At 50.7% G+C, this 25,601-nt stretch overlaps 1 protein-coding gene and 1 long non-coding RNA gene across 7 annotated transcripts in view; one reads left to right on the forward strand and one right to left on the reverse strand.

Annotated features, from left to right (window-relative positions):
• LOC128122387 (uncharacterized) overlaps positions 1 to 22,388 on the reverse strand; it is a 35,090-nt gene extending 12,702 nt beyond the window's left edge. The window contains exons 1-2 of the long non-coding RNA XR_008222419.1: positions 22,188 to 22,388; positions 970 to 1,060 (exon numbers count right to left, since the gene is read on the reverse strand). This is a non-coding gene — a long non-coding RNA (uncharacterized LOC128122387). The remainder of the gene's footprint in view (positions 1 to 969; positions 1,061 to 22,187) is intronic.
• Jade2 (jade family PHD finger 2) overlaps positions 18,497 to 25,601 on the forward strand; it is a 52,529-nt gene continuing 45,424 nt past the window's right edge. The window contains exons 1-2 of one of the 6 annotated variants that reach the window (XM_052757924.1): positions 20,265 to 20,571; positions 22,944 to 23,027. In XM_052757924.1, the coding sequence (XP_052613884.1) occupies positions 20,444 to 20,571; positions 22,944 to 23,027 (212 nt within the window). In that variant the 5' untranslated portion in view covers positions 20,265 to 20,443. Of the gene's footprint in view, positions 18,808 to 18,856; positions 18,977 to 20,264; positions 20,572 to 20,718; positions 20,867 to 21,337; positions 21,361 to 22,943; positions 23,028 to 25,601 lie in introns of those variants that run through there. The other 5 variants (XM_052757923.1, XM_052757921.1, XM_052757919.1 and 2 more) reach the window with 5 other exon arrangements.

Below are 25,601 nucleotides of genomic sequence, written 5' to 3' on the forward strand. Positions count from 1 at the left end.
ACACACACACACACACACACACACACACACCACAGCATGGCACATGCATACCTGCACTCAACACACATCAACATGCACACACATTACACACACAAGGGATAAAAATAAGTGAATAAAAAACGGTTCAATGTCTGGGAGACTGGGGATTATAGATCAGTTGGTAGACTGTTTGGTTGGGTTCAGTCCATAAACCATGGTGATGCACCCCTGTAACCCCAGCACTCAAGATGTGGAATTCAAGGTCATCCTCAGCTATATAATGAGTTAAGAAGAGGTTGTATTGGCTGGGCTGGGGTAATGTACCCCTAGATAAGCAGCCTATTAAGTAGATTGTCCCCATGGTCTCTGATGAGACCATGATGAGGACTTGGCACACAGCAAGATCTTACTGCATGCAAGGCAATTTGAACGATGCCAAGTAAGCTGTTCCTGCTCTTCCAAGGGTGGTGCCTTGGGTGTCCCTGTTTGTCTCACCCGTCTTAGCATGGATGCCATACTCAAGGTGGACCACAAACTCCAGGCTTAGAGGGGGAGGAGACAGCGAAGGGCACAGCAGGGTTTACAGGGTTTAGCAGTCCTTTAGTAGAGGACCAAGGCCATGAAAGGCTAGTATGTCCACTCCATGCCCCATTGGGGACATGCAAACCCAGCTGAGATTGATACTGAGAGGCTGAACTCAAGGCCTCAGAATCTACGCCTGTCAAAAGGCCAGGAGAAGGATGCAAGAAACAGGTCAAAAGATGTCTCTCTGGGAATTGTGTGATAGAGTAAAAGGCCCTAAACCAGAGTGCTTCCTGGGAGAAGGGCACGGTGAATGGTTCTGAAGAAGACAACCCAACTGTCTCAGCCTGACCTCCTTCACAGGCTCGCGCCAGCTGCAGAGATGGCTTCTCCCCTGCACCGTAGGTTCAAAGCCCTGGGAACTCCTTCTCTCCTAGGCACCATGAAGTCTCCCATGAAGCCACTCACCTAAGAAGCATGTTGCTTGTGGTAGCTGTGTGATTGCTGTCTAGGAGCTGTGAGGGCCAGAGTTCCAGAAGTATCAGTAGCCTCGGGACACCTAGGGGTCAGAACAAGCCATGCCTTAGAGTGGAGAAGGGGAAGAAGTGGGGAGCAGGAACTGAGGTTAACCTCCGACACCCCACTTGGGACTGTATAGGACAACAAGAGCCTCAGGACTCTAACCATTCCTGCAGACACCGGCTTCCATTAACTGGCTATTTTTGGCCAGCCCCAGACTAGACTAGCGGTTCAGAAACCTGAAATAGTTCTGTATTAGATGTGGCTGGCTCACCCTCCTAAATGAGTCTTTGGGCCCCTGGGGGGTCTGGTGGTGAGCACACCTCACTGTGTTCCACTCCAGGGATACAGGAGTAGCCAGGGCCTCTACCCGGAGGCCAAACTCCATAGCACCACACACATGGGCTGAGGGCAAGTGGCCACATGGTGCCTGCAGCCAGGTCTGTCCTATACTCTACCCAGACCTCTTCCAGGTCCAGCTCTGAACTCCACCTCTCATCAAGAGAAGGCAGAACAGGACTGGCTGGTGGAGGGCCCTGGGAGACTGCCCTGCGGGTGCTACAGAGTGACAGTTCTGAGCCTCTCCCTGATTGCTGCGAGTGCCAGCCTGGCATGGGGCCCCAGAAGCGCTACTTCCCCAGTCCAAAGGCCACTAACAGCCAGAGGCCGGGAGTGCATGAGGGCTGTGCCCTAGCCAGGATGGTGCAGATGAGGAAAGCGGGCTGGAGGGAGGGGAAGCCCCAGAGCTTCAGGCATACACAAGGAGGCCTGAGACCTCTCCAGCTGTCAACCAGGGCTGCCCAGCTTCCCTCACCTCATAGCCAGCTGACTCTGGACAAAGCCTGGCAGACTAGCCCATCCCAAGCGTGGGTGACAATTCTCCTGGAGGATCTGAACCTGCTGTGCATAGCCTGTCGGGCTCCTAAAGGGAAGATGCCCAGTTACTCCCAGGGCACAAGCCTTCGTGGGGGTAACCCTGACAGGCAGGTAAGGGAGATGGTTGGGTCAGGGGTCCTTCATCTGGGTTGTAATCCACTGCAGGCCTGGCCTAGGTGGGGCCATGGGGACTCTGTGGGGGCTCTGAGTGGCAGGAAGGAGATCCTAGAAGGGATACAGTGGGATCTAGAACAAGAAAACCCACCCAACAGTCAGGAGCTTAGCCTCCGTGTGATAAAGACATCAAGCCCAGGTAGGAAGTCTAGTGGGGACAGGGAGAGATGATTGGGATCTGGCTAAGGGACCAGATTCAAGGCTTCTGAGGCCAAGCTTGACCTGGGGCTCAGAGGTGGCTGCAAGGACTAGAAAGATGCCCACCGGAGCACTGTGCCGTAGACCAAGTAGACTACACCAGAGGCGGGCGCCCACACAGCAACGTCAACGGCAGAGGTGTTCCCTGAAGAGACAGGTTGCCAATTGAGAAAGGAACTCTGCCAAGCCAGATACGATGGTGAGTGCCAGGACTAAGGCTGAGGCAGGAGGATGGTGAGTGTGAGGCCAGCCTGGGACACATGTGTTTTTTAAGTTGTGGAGGAATAGAAAATAGCCAGCCATCTGGCCCTGAGCTCTCTCCTTCCAAGCCTTTGCTCACTGCTTTTGCTCAAGTGTGTTCCGGTGTCCCAGCCTGCAAGAAGATGTACTGAAGTCTAACCACGGGTACCTGCAAGGTGACCTTATGTGGAGCAGGGTCTTGGCCAATTTAATGCAGTTGAATTAGATCACTAGAGAAGTGAGTCCCTATCTAGTATGACTGGAACCTTTATAAAAACAGGGAAATTTGAAGCTGGCTCTAGTGGGACAGTACACCTGTTATCCCAGCACTCAGAAGTCTGAGGCCGGAGGATTGTGAGTTTAAGGGCAACCTGGGCTATACAGTATATGTAGTAAGTTCAAGGCTAGCTTGAGTTACAGAGTGAAGTCCAGTCTACTGAAAAACAAAAACAAAAACAAGAAAACAAAAAGCAGATGAGGAGGGAGAGAGAAGAAGGGGAGGGGAAGAGGAGGCAAAGAGGCCATGAGGTGGGAGAAGAGGAAGAGGGAAGGAGGAGGGAGAAAGATGGAAGAGATGAGGAGGATTTAGGTATACACACAAGAAGAAGAGGAAAAGGCATGTAAAGACACAGAGGCACACAAGCAAACATGGAGGAAAGACAGCCATGTGATGATGAAGGCAGAAACCACAGAGATGTGGCCACAAGCCAAAGAATGCTTGAAGCAACCAGAAGCGGGGAGAGGCAGAAGCATCCTCCCCTGAGTCAGGCATTTGAAGGAAGAGGTCTTGTCAACACTGATTTCTGGCTTCCAGACTCCAGAGCAGGAGAATAAATTTCTGTGACTAACTCATCCTTTCCGTGGTACTTTGTTACATCATCCTTAAGAAGGTAATGCACCCCAGCTGGCTCGCCTTTCTGCAGAGCACCGCTACCCCGCCTCTTTAGCAGGTCCTCTTGCTGCCCATCATCACCTGCCCCACAACCGCGCCCATGCCTCCCAACTCTGAGCCCTTCCGTCCTCAGTAAAGCTGTAGACTTGGTAGGTCAGTAGCTCTCCTTGTACAGATTGCAGGCTCTCGGACTGTAGGATCTGACCTACGGTAAGTCATGTGATGCCCAGCACACAGTAGGTGGTTAAATGGATAGTGAGCCCTGTGAGACCACTGGAAGCGCCATCTACACCTGCATTGCCTGCTTAAGCTTGGGTTAGGGACACAACAGTCCTCAGAGAGCTTCTTGCATTGTCCACATGAGGACTGGAGGCATGGCAGTCCTCAGCTTCCAGCATCATCTACACAAGCCATCCTCAGCTATTCCACTCTCCGGCTTCCTCCTGGACCTGTGTGATTCTGAGGAACTTGGGGAAATTCCTAACCTCCCCTTTCAACCGAGCCCTTGGCTCTTGGAGTTAGCCACAACATAACTACTCAGGTCCCTCCAACAAGGGGACTGTGTCTGTGGCCGATGACTCATGCTCACTGCTCCATCCCGCAACCTTGGGCGGGACTTGGGCTGGGGAGGATGCCAGCCGGCTCAGGCTAGGAGCTTGCATCCTGTTGCCCCAACCCAGTCCTTCAGAACAGAGTGTACTCAAAGCTCCAGGACAAAAATCTGGAAGCAGAGAGCCAGCTCGCATTTGGACTGAGACTGAGTGATGAAAAGAGCAGACAGAGGAAAGAGCAAGTTCAAAGTTCCTGAGGTAGGAATGCACTTGGCAGGATCAGGAACTGAAGCGAACACAGGGAGGCAGGAGCGGGGCTGCAAAAGAGGTCAGGATAGGCATGGGACTAGAAGGGACTTCACCTGGACAATCCAGAGTAACCAACCATGGCAAGCTCCCTATTCTTGTTTGTTTGTTTGTTTGTTTGTTTGTTTGTTTGTTTTTGAGACAGGGTTTCTCCATGTAGCCCTGGCTGTCCTAGATCTCACTCTGTAGACCAGGCTGGCCTCAGACTCACAGAGATCCACCTGCCTCTGCCTCCTGAGTGCTGGGATTAAAGGTATGTACTACCACTGCCCAGACTAAACTCCTTAATTTTTAACAGTTATATTTCATTTTTACTTATGTGTACGTGTGTGGATACACAAGTGTGTGTGGTGCCCGCAGAAGCCAGAAGAGGGCGCCAGATACCTGGGAGCTGGAGTTACAGATAGTTGTGAGACACCCAACATGGGTGCTGGGAACTGAACTTGAGTCCTCTGCAACAGTGGCAATGGTCTTAACTGTGGAGCCATGTCCTTAATTTAAGGATCTCTGCAGGGTCTCTTTTGCCCCATAAATAAGGAAACATGCTTCACAGTTTCTGGGAAGTCCATTGAAGACAATGGGGTGGGCATTGTGTTTCTCCCACCCTCTTTATCTATTCCCTATCTATTTAGATGTAACCATAATCTAACAACTCACCACCAGGCCACAACTGATGTCTTCCTTCCCTTTATCACATATCCACAGTGGATCACACCCTCTGATCTTTCTCTTAATCTGACACTTATATCCTTACCCTTCAGTCATCCAATAAGCAGACTTTTAAAAAGTCAGCTGAGGGGCTGGAAATATGGCTCAGGAGTTAAGAGCACTAGCTGCTCTTGCAGAAGACCTGAATTCAGCTCCCAGCACCCACATGGTGGCTCACACTCATTCATAACTCCAGTTCAGCGGATCCAATTTCATCTTCTAGCCTCCTTGAGCATCAGGCACACATGTGGTACATGTACAATCAGAACACTCATGCATGCCAAGTAAAAATTAAATCTTTAAAAAAGGTGCCTTTTCCAAAGGACACTGTCAATAGGACAAACGGCAACCTATAGAAAGGAAAAAAGATCTTCACCAACCCTACATCTGACAGAGGGCTGATCTCCAAAATATATAAAGAACTAAAGAAACTAGATATCAACAAATCAAATAATCTTATTAAAAAATGGATACAGATAAGCAAAGAATTCTCAACAGAAGAATCTCAAATGGCCGAGAAACACTTAAGGAGATGTTCAACATCCTTAGCCATCAGGGAAGTGTAAGTCAAAACAACTCTGAAATTCTACCTTACACCTGTCAGAATGGCTCAGATCAAAAACACAAGTGACAGCTTATGTTGGAGAGGATGTGGAGCAAGGGGAACACTCCTCCACTGCTGGTGGGAGTGCAGACTTATACAGCCACTTTGGAAGTCAGTGTGGCAGTTTCTCAGAAAACTGTGAATCAATCTACCACAAGACCCAACTATACCACTCTTGGGCATATACCCAAAGGATGCTCAATCCTACCACAAGGACACTTGCTTGACTATGGTCATAGCAGCATTATTTGTAATAGCCAGAACCTGGAAACAACCTAGATGTCCTGAGCTCAACCAAGGAATGGATAAAGAAAATGTGGTACATATGCACAATGGAGTATTACTCAGCTGTTAAAAAACAAGGACATCAGAAAAGTTGCAGGCAAATGGATGGAGCTAGAAAAAAAATGATGCTGAGTGAGGTAACCCAGACCCAGAAAGACAAACATGGTATGTACTCACTCATAAGTGGATATTAGCTGTAAAATAAAGGATAATTATGCTATAATCCACAGACTCAGAGAGACTAGGTAACAAGGAGAGTTCATGGGGGGATACCCAGATCTCCCTGAAAATGGGGAATAGAAGAGATTTCATGAGTGGACTGAGGGCAGGTGGGGATGGGACTATGAGCAATCAGGTTGGGGGTGGCGTGGAAGAGGAGAGTGCTGAGGGGGACTCCTGGGGGGGCATTTCGGGTCGGGTGGAAGCCTGGCACAGGGGAATCTCCCAGGGGTCTACGGGGAGGAGCCCAGCTTAGACTCCTAGCAATAGTGGATAAGTAGCCTGAACTGGCCTGGCCACCTCCTGTGACCAGATTGGTGCCTGGTCCAACTGTCATCAGAGAGGCACCATCCAGCAACTGATGGAGGCAGATGCAGAGACCCGCAGCCAAACAGTGGGCGGAGTTCAGGAATCCTGAGGAGGAGGAGAAAGGAGTGTTGGATCCAGAAGCGTCAAGGACACCATGGGAAGGCTCACACAATCAACTAACCTGGACTCATAGGGGCTCACAGACAACCAGGGAGCCTGCATGGGACTGACCTAGGCACTCTGCATATACGTTACAGTTATGTAGCTTGGTCCTCTTGTGGGACTCCTAACAGTGGGAACAGGGGCTGTCTCTGACTCTTCCTGGCTTTTGGGACCCTACTCCTCATACTGGATCACCTTGCCCAGCCTTAACACACGGAGAGGTGCTTAGTCTCGTGGCAACTTGATATGCCATGTTTTGTTGATGCTCATGGGAGACCTGCCCTTTTCTGGATGGAGACAGAAGAGGAGGAGATTAGGGGTGGGAGTGGGGGGAGGCAATGGGGAGAGGGCCTGGGAGGGGAGGATGTGGGGGAGGCTGTGGCCAGGATGTAAAATAAATAGATGAATTTTTTTTTAAAGTGCCTTTTCCTCCTGAACCTTTTGCTGACCCCAGGGCCCTCTTTCATACCGTCATCATCAACCCATGCACGCTTTCTCATCTTCATAAGGACCGTTCTTTCCTTCTTTTTTGACACAGGGGACTTGCTATGTAAGCCATGCTGACCTCAGACTCACAGCAACCATCCTGCCTCAACCTCCCAAGCACTAGGATTACAGAGATGCCCCCCACCAACCCTGGCAGGACCATTCTTCTATAGACTTACTCCAGGCTGCTCTGGGCTGCCATTTGCCCACTATGCATAAATAATGCAGACTCACTTGAACTGGATGTTGATCTTAGATTAAAATGTGGGTAGAAAAGTGTATAATGCTAGGCAAGCATCCTGTGCATCAAATCCGAAGCTAGACGGAAATTATTTTTAGGTTGTCTGGAGAAATAGCACAAAAGATGGGGACTCCAGAGACGTGGCCGTAGGTTCGTGTGGGCATGTGCAGATGACGGGCAGACACAAATGCATACGTACGAGTACCCTTTTCCTTCCTTCAGCCCCCACAGCGCATCTCCTCTCAGGCTTCCTTTCTCTTCCCCTCCCCTCCCTGCCCCTCGCACAAACCGAGCAGACATGTGTGAGCAGCAACTTATGTCCTACTTCATCTTGTATCCTGTTTCTCTCTCACTTTCTCTCTTTTAAATATGAGGGGGCGGGGGACGCCATATACACTCGCCAAGACATTCATGTGGAGGTCAGAAGACAACTTGAGTGAACTAGTTCTGTCCTACCACACAGCTCTCTCCTTCACATCCCTTGCCACCAGCCTAAGGATCTTTTTTTTTTAATCTTACTTTATTTTTTTAAGACAGTGTCTCACATAGCCTAGGCTGGACTTGAACTTGCTCTGTGGCCCAGGACAACCTTGAACTCAGGATGGATTTGAACTCAGGTCACTGGGCTTGGCAGAGAGTTCCTCTAACTGCTCAGCCATCCCTCGGGCCTCTAGTGCCTGCTTCCCTTAAGGAATGCCTGTCCATCAGGGACTGCACACAAATATCTCCTGGACTTTGTTTAAGCTCTAAGAGCAGTTGGGGATCAGGGACACAAGGAAGGGAGTGTCTAGGGACAGACTCTATCCAGGGCAGTCTGCACTGCCCATGCAGCTCCCTGTCTCACCTGCAATGTGCTTTTCCTGCCCAGTCTGGATGTCAAAGTACTTTGTAGAACTTGCCCAGGAACTGGGGTAGGCAGATAATCTGCCTACAGCTAGCCTAGATATCTGTGTACCACTTGTGCATCTGGTGCCCAGGCAGGTGAGAAAAAGACATTCCAATTCCCTGAAACTGGAGTAAGAGATGGTTGTGAGCCTCCATGTGGGTGCTGGGTCCTCTGTGAGAGCAGCCAGTGCTCTTAATCACTGAGCCACCTCTCCAGCCTCACTTATCACAATTTTAGGTCTTTCTCCACACCAGAAGTACATAAGGCCGCTCCTTTCCTTGGCACCTTGTTCAGTTGGCACTGAGTTCTGTTTGGTTCGCCCTCCTAGAGAGGCCTCCTGCGCTCCTGTCAGGGGGTCTCCCCGGAAGAGACTGCCGGGAGTCAGATTGCATATTCTCACCTCCACCTCCCCAGTTGAAGACCCACTGCTCCCAACTTCAGGCCAGAAGGCTCCTGATATATTTTCCTGAATGAAGGGCACTCCCCTCCTCAGGAGAACCCGCTAAGATTATTCTGCCCGATGCCCCACTGCTCTGCAGTGTCCCAGGCAGACACCACCGGCCTCTCCAGAACATCTTTCCCCTCCCTATCCCATCTGATGCGACATCTGCTACGGTTTACAAGTGGCACATCCCCCAAGGATTCATGGGTCCGAAGCTCCGTCCCCCAGCATGCTGATGTGGGAGGTGACAGAACCTGCAAGAGATTGGGCCCTGGCGGGAGGTGTGTGGCCCACTGGGGAGCCTGTCCTCCGAAGCCACCCTGGCCTCCCACAGCAAGTTCTCCAAACAGTGTGTTGCCATATAGCCCTGAGCTTGCCCTGAATTCCTTCCCTATTTCTAGACATGTGATCGCTCCCCTTTCACAGAATTCCTGTCCCTATGATGCCATCAGACACGAGGTTCCCACCAGTGCCACACTGAGGCTGGCACCATGGCCTTGAGCCTCCAAAGCTATAACTATGTGAACTTTTTTTTTTTTTGCAGTGTTGGGGCTAACACCTAGGGCCTTGTGTGCACCAAGCAAACAATCCACCAACTGAGCGTCCCCAAGCCAGGCGAACTTTGTTACAGAAATGAAAAATGAAAGAATACTCCATCTGTACGATCTCAAGAAACTCTCTCGGGCTGGGTGTGGTGGCACACACCTTCTGGTCCCCACACCCGGAAGGCAGAAACTAAGGATCTCTGTGAGTTCAAGGCTAGACTGGTCTTCACAGTGAATTCCAGGACAGCAAGTCTCACAGAGTGAGAACTGCCTCAAAAAAAAAAAAAAAGAAAAAAAAAAGAAAAGAAATTCTTTTGATCATTTAAACCCGAGTTTTCCAAGACAACTTTTTTACCATTTTTGTTTGTTAGTTTGTTTGTTTGTTTGAGACAGGGTCTCAACCTTGAACTCACTATGTAGGTGAGGATGACTTTGAACTCCTCAAGCCTCTGCATCCCAAGTGCTGAGATTGTAGGTGCTCATCACCAGGCCTGGTTAATGTGTTGCTAGGGTTCAAAGTCAGGGCTTTGTACATGCTATGTAACTACTGTACCCACCAGCTGCACCCTGAGCCTGTGAGTGGACCTAAAGGTGAGCTTTTGCTAAGAGGGCCAGCCACTGCCCTGTGACTGAGCATGGGAGAGTCTGGAAGTCCAGCAATGGGAGGGGTTTACTTCACTTTACTCGGGTTCCTGGTGGCTCTTGGGTGAGGCTGATCCCCTCAGCTCAGAGTGGGGCATCTCACACTTGGACTCTGGTTGGGCAGGCGCTGATTTGACAGGAGTTCCTGGCTGCTGCCAGGTTCTGGAGAGGCATCTGGAAGCCCCAGGGATCTCCACTGCCCTCTGCCATCTGTGGCCAATGGGCTAGGTCTGAGAAGATGAGAAGGGACAGGTGGCCCGGCTGGCACATTATCCAGACATCTCCTGGGACTGGTCAGAACCATGTCTGAACTGACTGACCGTAGCCGCAGAGGGGGCACCTCTCCCAGCCATGCCCTGTCGCACACCCAGGCAAAGCCAAGTTCAGCTCTTGCCAAGGTAGCAGAATCTTCAGCCACAAGCAGCCCTGAGTGGCTTTTCACTCTGTTCCAAGCCCCAGATGGACTTTCTTTGTAGCATCCACGAGGCTTTTGACTTGGTCATCTTCTGAAGATCTGTTTGACACACAGTAGGTACTCAGCAGACAGTCATTGAATGAGCAATGAACTGCATGATAATCATCCTTCAGATAAAGCCACCTCACAGGACTGACGCTAGGTAGAGGAGAATGAGGGAATTCTAGAAATGTTGATAAAAGGAAATATGAAGACAGGGACTGTTGCTCAGTTGCCAGAGCACCTGCTGCCATGCACAGGGCTCTGGGTTTGATCCCCAGCACATTAAACCTCACACAGTGTCACACACCTACAGTTCCAGCACTTGGGAACTGGGGAAGTAGAAGCAGGAGGATCAGAAGTTCAAAGTCATCCACAACTACACCAAGAGTTCAGGGCCAGGCTAGGCTACATGATATCCTGTCTCAAGGGGAAAAAAAAAAAAAGCCAGAAGTGATGGACTGTGCCTTTAATTCCAGGAGTTGGGAAGCAGGGGGAGGCCATATCTGACTTTGAGGCCAGACAGGGCTACATAGTGAGGCTGTCTTTAAAAAAGACAGAAAGAAAGAAAGAAAGAAAGAAAGAAAGAAAGAAAGAAAGAAAGAAAGAAAGAGAGAGAGAGAGAGAGAGAGAAAGAAAGAAAAAGAAAGAAAGAAAGAAAGAAAGAAAGGAGGGAGGGAGGGAGGGAGGGAGGGAGGAAGGAAAGAAAGAAAGAAAGAAAGAAAGAAAGAAAGAAAGAAAGAAAGAAAGAAAGAAAGAAAGAAGAGCAAAGCTTATTTGTATCTGTATAACAAGCACCTTCACAGATTCACTCTCCACAGGACTCCCACAAATGCTTCAGGAGCCCTAAGGAAAGAGCAGGGTTCTGACTTGGCTTTCTGACCTCTACGCCCATTCAATTTCAAGGGCGACCTGCGCTGCTGCTGCTGCTGCTGGAGGCTGATGAGAACCACAGACTCTCAAGCCTTCCCCCAAGCTTCGTGAATCAGACCCTTCCCTTGAAGAAGCTCCTGGTCATCCGTGCCCTTTTTATCTTTGAACAGACACTGCCCCGAGCACCAAATGAGTGACTGTCAGCCTGGAGCCCACGAAGGACTTCTCACCCCACCCCATCCTCTGGAGGCAGGCTGCTGGCAACTGTGGCTGGCGCATCTGCTGCTCTTTCTGCCTACCTTGATGACTCAGACAAATGACTGAGTCAGAGAGTTTGTCTCTCCAGCCCTTGAATGTTGCCTGGAACATAGCAGGCACTCAATAAATATTCAGTGCATGAACGCTGAACAAATCTTACGCTATTCTTTTCAATTAAAGCACTTAGGGTACAGGGGACCTCTGCTTCTGGACATAAATTGCAAATTATTTTAGAGGATTTTTGTGTTCTCAGTAAAGACTCCTGGAAGAACATCTATTGTCTAATGAGCAATTACTGAGTGCCAAGCCAGTGTGTGGCATCATGTGCACAAACTCCGGGCTTCATAAAGGATGGTTCACAGGCAAGAGCATCAAGAATGACCAGGTAGGAAAGCTGGAGAGATGGATCAGTGGTTAAGAACACCCACTGTTCATGCAGAGGACCTGGGTTCAGTTCCCAATACCCACATGGTGGTTTACAACCAGCTGAAACTCTGGTTCCAAGGGAGTTGAAACCCTCTTCTGGCTTCAGTGGGCATCAGACATGCACATGGTATACATAAATACATACATAAACATGAAATAAGTGAATTCTGGGGGAAAAAAAAAGAACCACCAGGTAAGGGTGGGGAATGGGGTGGGGGTAGAAGTGGGGGATGTAGCTCAGTTGCTAGGGTGTTTACCTAGCATGTATGCTACTCTGGGTTCAATTCCCAGCCCTGTGTGGTGGCCCATATCTATAATCCTAGGCACTCCAAAGGTAGAGGCAGGAGAATCAGAAGTTGAAGGTCAAGTTATATAAAAAATTGTTTTAAAAAATGATAAATAAATATAAAGTTCAGGGTCATCCTCAGCTACACAGCAAGTTCAAGGCCATCATGGGCCACTCAAGATCCAGTATCAATAATAATAACAATAACAACAATAATAATAATTAATAAAGAGAAAAAAGAAAATAATGATCAAGTAAGGTAAGTGTGGTGACTCAAGTCTATAATCATTGCAAGTGAGAGACTGAGGCAGGAGGATCACTGCAAGTTCAAGGATATCTTGTGCTACATAGTAATTCTAGGCCAATCTGGGCCACAGTGTATGACTCTAGCTCAAAACACCAGAAAGAACAACTAAGTGATCCTTGAGAATACAGAGCTATAGATCTCTGCGCCCTGCTTTAGACCTGCCTATTGAAAACCCACGAGTATCGGGCCAGAAATATACACCATATGTGTATGCCAGAAAGCAAGCCCAGGCTGTTGAAATCTGCACCTTTATGTGTGTGTGTGTGTGTGTGTGTGTGTGTGTGTGTGTGTGTGAGAGAGAGAGAGAGAGAGAGAGAGAGAGAGAGAGAGAGAGAGAGAGAGAGAGAGACTCATTTAACCCAGGTTAGCCTTGAACACTCTATATAACTGAGGTTGACCTTGAACTTCTGACCCACTTGCTTCTTATTGAGCAGTGCCCCTAGCCCCTGGCCACTCTTGACAACCCAGTCAAGTTTTTTCTTGCTTCACTTTACTGTTGTCAAGATCACCAGTGACCTCCATGGTTCTGAACCTTAAGATTTTTATGTTCTGTTTTTGTTTGTTTGTTTGTTTTTTGAGATATGGTTTCTCTGTGTAGCCCTGGCTGTCCTGGAACTCTGTGTAGATCAGGCTGGCCTTAAACTCAGAGATCTGCCTGCCTCTGCCTCTCCAGTGCTGGGATTAAGGGCATGCACAATCATTCCTGGCTTTTTTTTTTTTTTTTTTTTTTTTTTTTTAAGACAGTCTCCTGGGTTGGGAATTTAGCTCAGTGGTAGAGCGCAAGGCCCTGGGTTCGGTCCTCAGCTCCAGAAAAAAAAAAAAGAAAGAAAGAAAGGAAGGAAGGAAGGAAGGAAGGAAGGAAGGAAGGAAGGAAGGAAGAAAGAAAGAAAGAAAGAAAGAAAGAAAGAAAGAAAGAAAGAAAGAAAGAAAAGAAAGAAAGAAAAAGCTAGTTTCTTTTTTTTAAAAAAAAGACAGTCTCCGTAAGTAACCCAAGCTGGCCTGGAACTCCCTATGTAGACCAGGCTGGCCTCAGACATGTAGAGAGTTGCTGGAATTAAAGGCCTGCATCACCATGCCCAGCTTCACAATCAAATGTTATCTGATCCTTCAGCACCTTGGTGCACTGAGCTTTCACAACTTTCCTCCCATTTCTCTGGATGCTTCTTAAACTGTTTTGTTTCTAGATTTATTTTATTTATGAGTCAGGGTCTCATGTAGGCCAGGCTGGCCTCAAACTCAGTATACAGCTGAAGATTACCCAGAACTTAGGATTCTCCACCTCCACCTCTCAAGTACTAGTATTACAGACACTCACCACCACATTGGTGTATATGAGGCTAGAGATCGAACCCAGGGCTTTGTGTGTGCCAGGCAAGCACTCTACAAGTGAGCTACATCCTCAGTCCCTTCTGTCTCACTTTCTCTTTTTTTTTTTTTTTTTTTCCGAGACAGGGTTTCTCTGTGTAGCTTTGCGCCTTTCCTGGAACTCGCTTTGGAGACCAGGCTGGCCTCGAACTCACAGAGATCCACCTGCCTCTGCCTCCCGAGTGCTGGGATTAAAGGCGTGCGCCACCACTGCCTGGCTCTGTCTCACTTTCTTAAGGATACCTTTGTGGAGTCCTCTTCTTCTAGATCTCTTAGCCTTGCAGTGCCCAAGTGCATCATCCTTATGCTCCCCTTTCCACACTTCTTGGATGATCTCAGGGAGACCTACAGTTTTAAATAGCACCCATCAGCCCCCACTTTGCCCAAGCTGAAACTGCCATGTCTGCTGCCTATGAGCAGCCTAAAGCTGGATGTTCAACAGGCACCTCAGGCTTTATATGTCCAAAAAGGAGCCCCCTTTCCTCCTCCAACCTCCTCCTTCCATTTCCTCCATCCTAGGAAACAGCAACTTCATCCTCCCATTGGCTTAAGACAAAATTCTTGTAGTTGTTCCTTTATTTAAAACAAAATTTAAATTATATTATCATTTATTTGTACGAATATGGGTGTGGGGTGGGTATGCATGAGCATGCACAAGCCACAGCAGGTGTGTGGAAGTCAGAGGGGACAACATGCAGGAGTTGATTTTCTCCCTCCACCGAGTACATTCAGGAAATTGAATTTGGATATCGAGCGTTGGCTGAAAGTGCCTCTCTCCACTAAGCCTCCTCACCAGCCCTTCTGATGTTCTAAACTTTCTCATTTCATCAGCAAATTCTGTTAAAATACATACAGAACCCTCTCATCTCAAGAATTATCACTGCTACAGCTCTGGCCCAAGGTAGCATCCGCCATCCCAAACGCTCTTCCTGCTTCAGCCTTGAGCTTGCATTCTGCTCCCCACGCGATGCCAAGTGACCTGTAAAATCTAGTGTCAGATTGTGACATTCCTCTGCTCAAAACCCTCCATGTCACTCCAGCAGAGGCCAAATCCCTGACAAGGTTGCACAAGGCCCTATAAAATCTAATCCTTTACAGGCAGCACACTCTTGTCCAAGGGCATCTACATGCTAGAGCCCCAGCCTTGTCTGTGCCATGGATCAAGTGCTCTGAGACCCATGGATTCCTCTTAAGTTTAAGGCCTTATTGTTTTTGTAATAATGAGAGTTGAATCCAGGACCTTAGGTAGCTGAGGGTGACCTCAAATTTACTGTGTAGTCAAGGATGACCTTGAACTCCTGATCCTTCTCCATCAGCCCCCTAGGTAGTAGGACAGTAGGTGAGAGCCACCATCCTGCAGCCCTTGAAATAAGTTACATGAATTATGAAGAAACCTGATCATATTGAAATATAACTCTCAAGATACTTTCAAAATGTATAACATACCAGTATGTGTGCTTTATTAAATTACAAGAGCAGCATAATTTGAAGTAGTGATGTGTAATGGTATTTTAGGGTATTAGTAACAACTATAATGGAGTATGAAAATACCTGTGATTTTCACCAGCAACAATGTCACAGGTGCAGCTAATAGTGAAGATTTAGAATTGAAGAACACGCTCTTTATTGATGGAAATGAAGATGTGACCTTTTTTCCCATCAAAATTCAGGCCTCCTGAATTCTACTCACAGACCTATGGAAGGGAGTGTCCCTAAACTCCAGAACGCTCCCCCAGCACACACACACACACACACACACACACACACACACACACACACACACACAACCTACAGCTCACTCTTCACCAGTCATCTTCTCAGACCATCCAATTTAAAATGGTACCCCTAGATTTGATGCCTCCTTCTTGCCTCTGCAGGCAATCCATCCAATTTAAAATGGTACCCCTAGATCTGATGCCTCCTTCTTGCCTCTGCAGGCAATGCACACACATGAAACACACACATACATGCAGGTAAGACATCCATACACATAAAAATAAATCTCAAAAAAATTACAATTGTACCCCTATGCTGTTTTGCTTTCCAATTCAATTTTTCACTGTAGCAATTACCTACGAACGTCTCACCACACACCTGCAATCCAAGCATTTGGGAGTCTGAGATGTAAGGATTTCAGAGAATTTGAGACCAGCCTCGGCTCACTTGATTATTCAGTGAGATCCTACCTTAAACTTTTTATTTATTTATTCCCAGGGCTGGAGAGATGACTCAGAAATTAAGATATCATATTGCTGAGTTCGAGGCCAGCCTAGTCTACAGAGTGAGATCCAGGACAGGCTCCAAAGCTATACAGAGAAACCCTGTCTCAAAAAAAAAAAAAAAAAAAAAAGAAAGAAAGAAAAGAATAGAAAGAAAGAAAGAAAGAAAGAAAGAAAGAAAGAAAGAAAGGAAAGAAAAAAAAAGGTATCATATTGCTCTTGCAGAGGACCGGAGTTTTGTTCCTAGAAGTCAAGTCCAAGTTAGAAAGCCTGTAACTCCAGCTCTAGGCTATCTTGCACCCTCTTCTGGTCTCCACAAGCACCTGCACTCACATAGGCACACACAGATGCATAGTAAAAACTAGAATGTAACTTAAAAAGAAATTCCTTTTCTTCCTTTTCCATGTTTTTGGGTGAGGGCTACTTTGTGGCCCACTCACTGTTGTCTCATTTTGCTGTGTTGGCTGGCTTGAATTTGCTGTGTAGCCCAGGCTAGCTAGCTTTTAACTCTTGGCAATCTTCCCGCCTCAGCTTTTCAAGGGCTGAGATTACAGATGTGAGCCATGATGCCTGGCTAAACAAACTTCCTATTTGTTTAATTAAGCTGTGTGTCTCTGTCTCCCAGAAAGTAGGTACCAAGAGACTGGGCATTTCTGATCCTTTCTCTTGAGCCTATGTTCGCAGTACCTAGCAAACAAACAAAAGATGCTGTCTCCACAAGCCATTTCTCATCACTTTTTCCAAAAGAGTTATTGAGTGACTTGTGAGACTTTCACTGAAGATTATGGAATTAAAATTAGCTTCGCTGTTATCATTCTGTTAACACTTCCAAGGTTCATCTTGGACAATAGCATAGAGCTGTGGGAAAGCCAAAAACTAGAGGGGATCTTGGTCCTAAACCAGCGGTGTTTCCTAAGGACTCTTTAGGGGGGCCTGATCCGGCCCCAAGTTAGAGAGCTACGTCAAAGACTAAATAGAGGAGGTGTTCTTGCTAAGATCAACCATAGGCTATATAACAATGCTACTTTTTATTTCTGGTATGCGGCAAAGGGCAGCCACACTGGTGTCAAGGTCATCCAGACTTGGGTGTCCATTCACCACTGCTGGCTATGGGATTACTGCTGAGTTACTAACGTCTTTCTGAACAGGGTAGATGGGCTTTTGTGAGGATGGAATGGAATAGCTTCCATACAGGGCACAGTAGGAAGCAAATGCTCATGAAACGCTCATTCCTTCCCTCTACCATCTCTCTGGATCATTTTATAGTTCCTTGCCAAGACATTTTCCCATTTCAGTTCATGGGCTCCCAACAGCCAGGAGAAGCAACCTGTCCTGTCCTGCATAGAATCCCAAGGAACTGACCAAACCCGTGCGTGGGTCCCTTTAGACTCTGTCTCTATACACTGTGCCTCTCCCTACATCCAGGACTGATGGCTGGCACTGTTGTCAGGACCTTGACCACACAGCCCATTATTTCCTGGTTTCTTTTTCTAGTCCTCTTTATGCCCACACTGGGAGTTCTTGTGTGTATCCTCAGAGGAAAGACAGACAGCATTGTCCTCTTGTTCTCACCTAGAACGGGCAAAGCCCTGGGCTCAATCATTAGCAGCAACAGCAAGTCCAAAAGCTGGGGCTGGAGAGGTGGCTCAGTGGTCAGGAGCACTTGCTGCTCCTCCAAAGGACCTGAGTTCAGGTCTCAGCACTCACATCACGTGGCTCACAACCATCTGTAACTGCAGCTACAGGGCATCCCGTGCCTCTGGCCTGCCTCACCTTGCATTCTCGTGCACCTGCCCATGTGCTGACACATAACTAAAAGTAGGTGCACATACACCTACACATAATTAAAAATAATTTTAAAAACAAAGATTATAAAAAAGAAAACACTCGCAAGGCACTCAGGTACACTGTGCACTCTTCACCAGGTCCAGCTTTACTCATCCAGGATGTAAATTTATGTATTTATATACATGTGTATGTGCACATGTGGTCTCTGGAACCTTCAGCTTACCAAGGTGAAAAACAGATCCAGAGAGATGTATTTATTGGCCTGTGTCACACAGCCTTCTGAAAGGGAATTAGCAGCCATTAACTGTGCTGTTAGACACTCCCAGCCTGCAACACCTGTTAGCAGACATTGACCTTGGCCTGGGAAAATCTTCTCCGGTGGACCATGGAGAACCAGAGCCTAGCCAGGGCTAACTGTGAGGTGATAACGAGCCCCACCCCTTGCCAAACTCTTCAAACTTTGTGAATGAAGGCCAAACGAGAAATTCTGCTGGCCCCCTCTGAGTTCCTATTTCTCTCTTGTTGCAGAAAACGCTTATTTCAGCATCCATCATGTCCCTCTTTGTTGCACAGACAACCTCCCCGTCAGAGGATTCGAGCTGTTATGAGTTTGTTTATTATTAGATTTATTTCTCCTATAAGCAAATGTGTTCACAACATTCCATCGGGGAATCTTCTTAATTGTCACATAAATGTCATCTTATGTAAATTGAATATTTATCTTTCCATGCAAGGGGGGGGGGTTGGAGGGAAAGGAAAAATAAACAACCTTCAGTCTTGGAGAGGGAAAGGGATTTAAAACTCATCCACCTGCCTTCAAAAACAAAGGTGAGTTGGGAAGAAAAAAAAAATCATTGTATTATCTCGGAGGGGGCAAAAAACGTTGGTAAGGAAGAGATGGTTTGGGGATGCTGGGCCAGGCTTCCCCAAACCTCAGCCCAAAGCCAGCCAACCTCCCCAGCTGGAGCATTCCCAGGAGGCAGAAGGTTGCCCCCCACGTGCCTACCCATCCAGGAGGCCTTCCCTTTTCCTTCCTAGAGAGAAGGTGAGCTCCCGGGGCGCAGCGGGTTGGGTGGGTGTGGCCCGCAGCTGAGGGAACCGACCCAAGGCTCCGCCACTGCGGGCTAGCCGCCCGACAGCCCGCCCGCCTGGCGAGCGCAGGCTCTTCTTCCAGAAACTGCGAGGATTGGAGAGCACTGTTTGTGCACCACAAGGTCAAGTCGGGAAGTGGAGTCGGAGGAGGAGGGGCAAGGAGGAGAGGGTGGGGAGAGGGGCGCCCCGCTTCTCCGCCAAGTACCAGCCCTGGGAAGTTGCCCCTCGGTTTTTAACCCTTTGCAGTTAATAGAAGAGGCACGAGGCAGAAGGAAGGGGGTTCCCGGGGGCAAACTCCGCCTGGGGCTAGGACGTGCTGCCACCCTGCTAGCCACCCACCCATCACAGCGCGCCTCAACCCCCCCCCCGGAAATGCAGGGCAGCACTGGGCGCCAGGAGGCACCCGCGAGGGGGAGGGGGCAACGAGCCCAAGAAGGGACCCCCCCACACACGGCAGCCCCTCTCTTCCGGAGGTCGCCCACAATTTCAAGTTTCCCTGCCTGGGATGCTAGTTTGCATTTGGTGTGGGTGGGGGAGGAGGACCGCGCCCCCTCCCCCAGCCCCATGCGCGCCCCTCCCCTGCACTCCGGCCAGCACTTTCTGCTCACTTCTGGCGCTGCAAAAAACGCCACGCGATTTATTCGATTCCGATTTTAAAACCAGTGATTCCGAAACCGGGCGGAGGGCGAGGGTCTTCCAGCACCGGAGTCTGGGGGGGTTGGGCGGGCGGGGTACTCCGTGCAAGCCTCGTTTCCTCCGCGAGTGTCGCCTCCAGGCTGTTATTTGCAAAGAAACGTCTTTTTGACGCAGGGAGAAATGGCAAATTTTAAGTACGTCATTAATATGGCGCCAAAAGATTTTTTTAAGTATAAGCTTGCTTTTTTTTTTTTTTTAAAGGTTGCGGGGGGCTCCGCCTGGGTCTGGGGCGCGAAGGGGGCGGGGTGTGAGCAGAAAGTGTGAGTGAGCGAGTGGAGGGGCGGGGTATGTGTGTGAGTGTGTGAAGTGTGAGCCGACCTGATGGGACTTGCACGGGCTCAGCCGGCGCTCGGGCCCGGCCCTGGGGACAGGGCGGGCTGGGGGCGCCCCAGAGTCCACGAGGAGTCCGGGCCCGCGTGCAAGCGGGCGGGGGACCGTGCAGTGCACCCCCCCCGGGGGGGGCCCGCAACGCTACCTGGGACTGTCGCCGGAGCCAAACAACTGGGCGGGGAGGGGGGGGACACGGCGGGGGGGGTGCCGGGAGCGGAGATCCGAGTGAATTAGAAAAAAGTGGCTACTCCCCCTCCCTCTCCTGCCCGCCCCCACCCCACCCCCACCCCAACACATTTTTTTTTCTCCTCTAAAGAGATCACAAGGAAGTCTTGGTTTAAAAAGAAACAGAAACATACACAGGGGGTTGGTGAATGGTGCCGACCGCGGCCATCGCAGTTGGAGGCTATTTTTTGGGGGGGTGAGTAGCGTCCATGGAGTTACTTTGCGCCCACTCCTAGAGGCACCAGCTCTGGGATGGAGGGCTGACCGTCTTCTCAGCAGGGGTGCGGGGCTTGGGGACGCCGCGGCCCGGTCGCCTCCCTCGCCACGACCCCGGATGGATGCGCGCCCCCCGCCCTCCCGCGCCGGCCCCAGGAGCTCCTGGCTTCGGGAGCATCCTTCCCGCGCCGGCCCCCGCCGCGGCGCGTAGCCGAGGGCAGCGCCCCTCGGGAGGGCACCGCGAAGCAAGGTAAGAGCCAGCCCCCGGCGGATGGGCCCTGCGCATCTCCACGGCATTATTTTGTGGGCTTTTTTTTTTTTTTTTTTTTTGCAACAGATCTGCCAGTGCTCCTCGCTCCCTCTCTCTCTCTCTCTTGCTCACTCGCTCCCTCTCTCTCTTGCTGGCTGCCTGTTCTAGGAAGCCAGCGCGGGGGGTGGGGGGACGCACAGCACTGGGGAGAGAGATTGCGCATGTTGGTCAGCCGTGTTTTAAAGAGTACAGTGCGGGGAGGCTGAGAGGGGCGCATGCAACAACTTTTGGAAGGGTGAGCCTGGCGACCTTCTTTATTAATGACTGCGGCAAAGAGCCCCTGGGCCGGCGAGGGGGCGCGTGCGGGTGGGGGGGGGGTGCTGGGGCTGCAACTTGCCTCGCGGGCTCCGGCTGGCCCGAGGGGCTGCGGCGCGACCGGGGTGTGCGGGGTGGGGAGGCCGAGCGGCGGGGCACTGGGGCACGGGAAACCCGGAGCTATCTGCCCTTCTGGCTCCCCGAGTTTCATTTTGTTGATACGCAGCACGTCCGGGTGCCGAACCGGGCTGAGCCGATGCACATGACCCCGCGCTGGGCTCACGTGCAGCCGGTCCAGTCCTAGACACCTTCCGGGGGCCACCGCCTCCGCCCTGCGCCCCCTTTCCAGGCTGGGTGCACGCGGGCGCTGCACGCGGGGGCAGCATGCTCGGTTCCTGGGCTCAGAGGCATTGCACAAATTAGTTGGTTTTTTTTTTTTTTTTCTTTTTGAGGGGCGGGGGACAACCTTCCCAGGTGAGTGCAGGATGCGCAGCCCAGGTAGCCAGGGTGCGTACTGGGGTAGGGAACAGCAGCTGTTTGGGGCTGCGCTGCGCGGGAGTCCGGCGGGGGAGAGGCGCTGCTAGAGTGGAAATGTACCGGCGACGGCCGGAGCGGCGGGTGCGCGCTCGCGGGGCGACGGCAGGGGGCGTGGCCCTTGTTTACCTTCTCCCAACTCTACCGGTTCGCGTCCCGCTTTGGGGACTACTCTGCAGCTCCCTGCCCTCCGCCTTTACACTCTGGGTGGGATCTAGGAGCAATGGGCAAGTGACGGGCCCTGCCTGGAACACACGCACCTGACCCCAAAATGAGTGACATTGCAGCCCCCGCCCCCACCAAGCACTGCTGCAGTCCCTCCGCCGGATCCCCGGCCCCGCCCCGCCCCCGGCAGTGGCATCTTCCCGGCTCACCTCCTTCCTCCCTCTCCCTCCCTCCTTCCCACCCACTTGCCTGCGCCTGCGGAGCGGCTCTCAGCACGCCCACTCCCCGCCTGGGAGCAGACTTGTGGCTCCCCACGGTCCCTTCCCGCCCATCCCTGGGACCTGAGACACCCCCCTTCTCCGTGCAAGAGCTGATCCTGGGTCAGCTTGGCGACTCGTAGCTGTTCTGCCGGAGGGTGAGGACGTCTGCAAAACCGGCTTGGAGGCTTCCCTCTACCTTACAGAGAGGCCCAGCCAGCCCTGCCCGATCCCCCTACAGCACACCTCTGCCCCGCTCAGCACCCCCGCCCCCACCCGGGGCTCAGTTGCCCTTCCCCGAGTCCCCTAGACCCCTCCCCCGCCGCGGGCGCCAAGCCCACCCACCTCCTGGCACCGCCCCCGGCCCGAACCTCCTGTTGCCCTTCCTACGCCTGGGCCGGAGCCCCCCGCAGCCACCTCCGGCTCCTCCTCCCGGCTCCCGCGGTCGGAATCACGCCGGCGCGCCTCCTGCCTGCTTGCCCATCGTCGGCCGCCAGGGGCAGGCTGGAGGCGCTCAACCTTCTTCTAATCCCCTTAGCCACTGCAGCCGGCCTGGGCACTTTTTTTTTTTTTTTTTTAAACCAGCTTGGCCTCAGACCTCCTGCTGGGGGGCGGGGGAGGGGCGCCCGGTTTCTTTATGCCCAACGGTACATTGCACTCGCCATCCCGAGTCTCTGAAGATTTCCAAACCTCACCCTTGCCCCTAGCACCCCCCCCTTCCATCTGCAGGATTCCGAGGTACAAAGTTTTACCCAGAGGTAGTTTGCAAGAGGTCAATGGGAGGGATTATGGTTGTCTTCAGAGAAGTGCCAGAGGGGTTAGGGAGGGGCGGGGCCCCCAATTTGAAATGAAGAGTTTTGAGCCTGGAAGAACAGTTAGGATGCACCCTTAAACATGGATATTTGCAAACAGACCCGAGCTTGGGAGGTGGGTTCTCCCCCTAAAGTGCCACTGTCCTGTCCTCTCACTGGTAAAATTCCCAGTAGGACATTTGGCAGAAAGGCCAGGCAGAGGCCTGCCAACCAGGCCTGGCCCTGTTTCCTGGGTTCTCAGGGTACTGACTTCTTTTTCCCCTCGCCTGATTTCTTTCTTTCCCGTTAGGGCCCCAAGCGAACACACCAACCCTCCGGGTCCTCTTGTCCTGTCTTCCTTGGGCGGGTTGGGACTCGCAGAGCGATCCACTAAAGCAGAGGAGGAAAATAACAGAATAAACTGTAAGGGGGGGGAGGAATGAGTAATAAAACTGACCCAGTCAAGGAGGAAGGCTTTCATGTGTAGGCTATGCTATTTGCTTTTTAGGTCACAGGCTGCAAAAACAGGCTTTGATCCGAAGCGGGCGAATAATTTATTGAGAAAGTTTGCATGGTGGTGGTGGTGGGGGAGAGGATGTTTGTTTGATCTGGAGCCCTCTCCTCTGTAGTTCCAAGTGCTGTTGGCTGTTGTTTTGAGTGGAAAAGCATTTGGTTCCACAGCAAATGCCTTGTAGAGGGAAGTCCTCACCCTTCGCAGCAGGACTTAACAGTGAATGTTGGTTTTGAAACTGCTTGGCCAAGGGTCTCCCCGGCACTCTAACAGATGAAGTGTTTAAGGGCAGGGTTATTTGGCCTCTGGATACAGCAAATGTTTCCCTGTCCAACATGCTTTTCCTTCCCCCAAATTGCCTGGCTAAATGGCCAGTGACTCTTAGCCAAGAGGCTGTCAAGATCTCAGCCATCTAGCTCTCATTGACAGTGTGGGCGTGTGGTTCCCCGGGTCCCCATTGTACCTTAATATCTAAGTTAAGCCTTTGACACTGACTCCTCTGTCTCTGAGGTGGTGGGCAGGGTGTTCTGGTTATTTATAACCAGTGTTTCTATCAGTAGAAGGTGGTTGGTTGTCTGAAGCACCCATCAGATACTTCACTGAATGTACCACAGGCTGTCTGGAGAGCTCACGGATGTTTAGGTCGGATGAGGCGAGGCTGGGGCTGGGGTTGGGGGATAACTTTGACTTGTTAGGTCCCCCCATGGCACCTAGATCATGTGGCTTAAACACTTGAATGGCAGGTCTTAGCTCAAAGCTTAGGCACTAAGGGAAGTTGGCTCTGGGGCCTTCGGCAGTCAGTCCTCTTAGCTTCTACTCAGAAATCCCCCTGGAGTTTGGAATACTCCCATATCCATCCTAGGAACTGAAAGCCTACCCGCAGACTTGAGCCAGCTAGCCTAGGTTTGAGTGTAGTTTCCAGCTATGGCAAAGGCACTGTAGATCCCAGTTTATTTATCAGCCAGTGGTCCTGAAAATAATTCCTCTCTCTAGGTGAGCATAGGAAATGACGGTGTAAAGACTAAACCTGAGCCTGAGGGTGTAGTTGATGGCTGAGCACTTGCTTAGCAAGAGCAAGGCCCTGGTGGTAGCACCCACACCGTTCTTACCAGCCAGTTCTTATCTTACTTTTAATGAACTGAGGCCATCTAGTTCATTATATGCACCGTGACCTTTGCCGTCAGCTCCAGGCTAGGCCAGAAAGCCAGCTCTCTTCTCTGAAGAAGAGATGAGAAGCATCCAACAGGTGCCCAATGGGCAGCTAGATTTTAGAACAGTCCACTGAGTTTTGCCCTGTGTGTGGGGGGGGTGGGGGGGGTGGGGGGCGTTGAGGAAGTATCAAATGATAAATTAGACAGAACCCATCACATTCTTGTAATCTCCTTGGTTGGGTCCCTAGAGCTAGCCTGCACAGTGCATGTAGGCACTGGACGCTGGATCCTGGTTGGGACACTTAGAAGAGCAGATAGGCAATGATGTGGTAGGAGAGGGTTCAGGTTCCCCCGGGGTTTGGAGAAGGAGAGTTGACGGTCACAGACAGCAGCCCTCTGCCCTGTGTGCACAAAATCACTTTTTGTATCTGCAGTTGTTGTCCCTGAGAAGGCATTAAAGTTAATGAGAGATGGGAAAGAGTGGGTCTGTGACCCCCGTTTGAAGCAGTTTAAGAGTGTGCGAGCTCTTGTTTTCTGAATGTCTGGCCTTCCCTGCACAAGGAGGCTCTGAGGACAGGTTTTCCAGCCGAAATATCATTAAATTGTATTAGCATCTTATTACACACACGCCTTCGCGGTCTGCCTCAGACAGGGAGAGTTTTTGTTTCTCTCTGAGAGATTGTGTCTGGAATGGTAAATTGCGTGCTTGAAGGTCCCCCCCACCCCAACCCCCACCTCGTTTTTAAGGAGGACGGAATCCTGCTGTGTGTGTGAGGGCAGGCCTAGTGGCCCCTGGAGAGGAGAGACCGGAGGCCAGGTTGGGGTGTTTTAACTGCCCCAGGGAGTGGCTGCAGTAGCTGGCCTGAAAGACCCACTGTTCCCAGGGTCAGCTGGGAGGGCGTTAATGGAGGCCCAGGGTGTTTATTTGAATTTATTTGCAGAGACATCTTTAAAAGAGACTGGCATTGGGCAGTGGTGTTCCAGGGCCAGAACTTTAGTGGGGACTAAGGCCGATGGCCTGTGCTGCCAAGAAAACATCTGCCACCAAATTGCTGCCCTATTACTGAGTTGACATTGGTCATTAGCCAAGAGCCCAACCAAATAAAGCTGCCTGGAAAATGTGTAGGGTCAAGACTGGGAAGGAGGACTGTGAAAACAGGAGGGAATCTTGGACTGGGGTGTTGGTGTCTGCCAGCAGCAGGCCGGCCAGCTGGGCTGTGTGGTCCTGACACCCCAGGAGGAGGGCCCGGAGTGTGTTCAGTGCTCCCCATTGTACTGGGGGCCGTGTGAGAGAGTTCCTGGCGTC

The sequence above is a fragment of the Peromyscus californicus genome, unplaced genomic scaffold (genome assembly GCF_007827085.1).
Source record: "Peromyscus californicus insignis strain IS unplaced genomic scaffold, ASM782708v3 Scaffold_3__1_contigs__length_106647218, whole genome shotgun sequence".
NCBI lineage: Eukaryota > Metazoa > Chordata > Mammalia > Rodentia > Cricetidae > Peromyscus > Peromyscus californicus.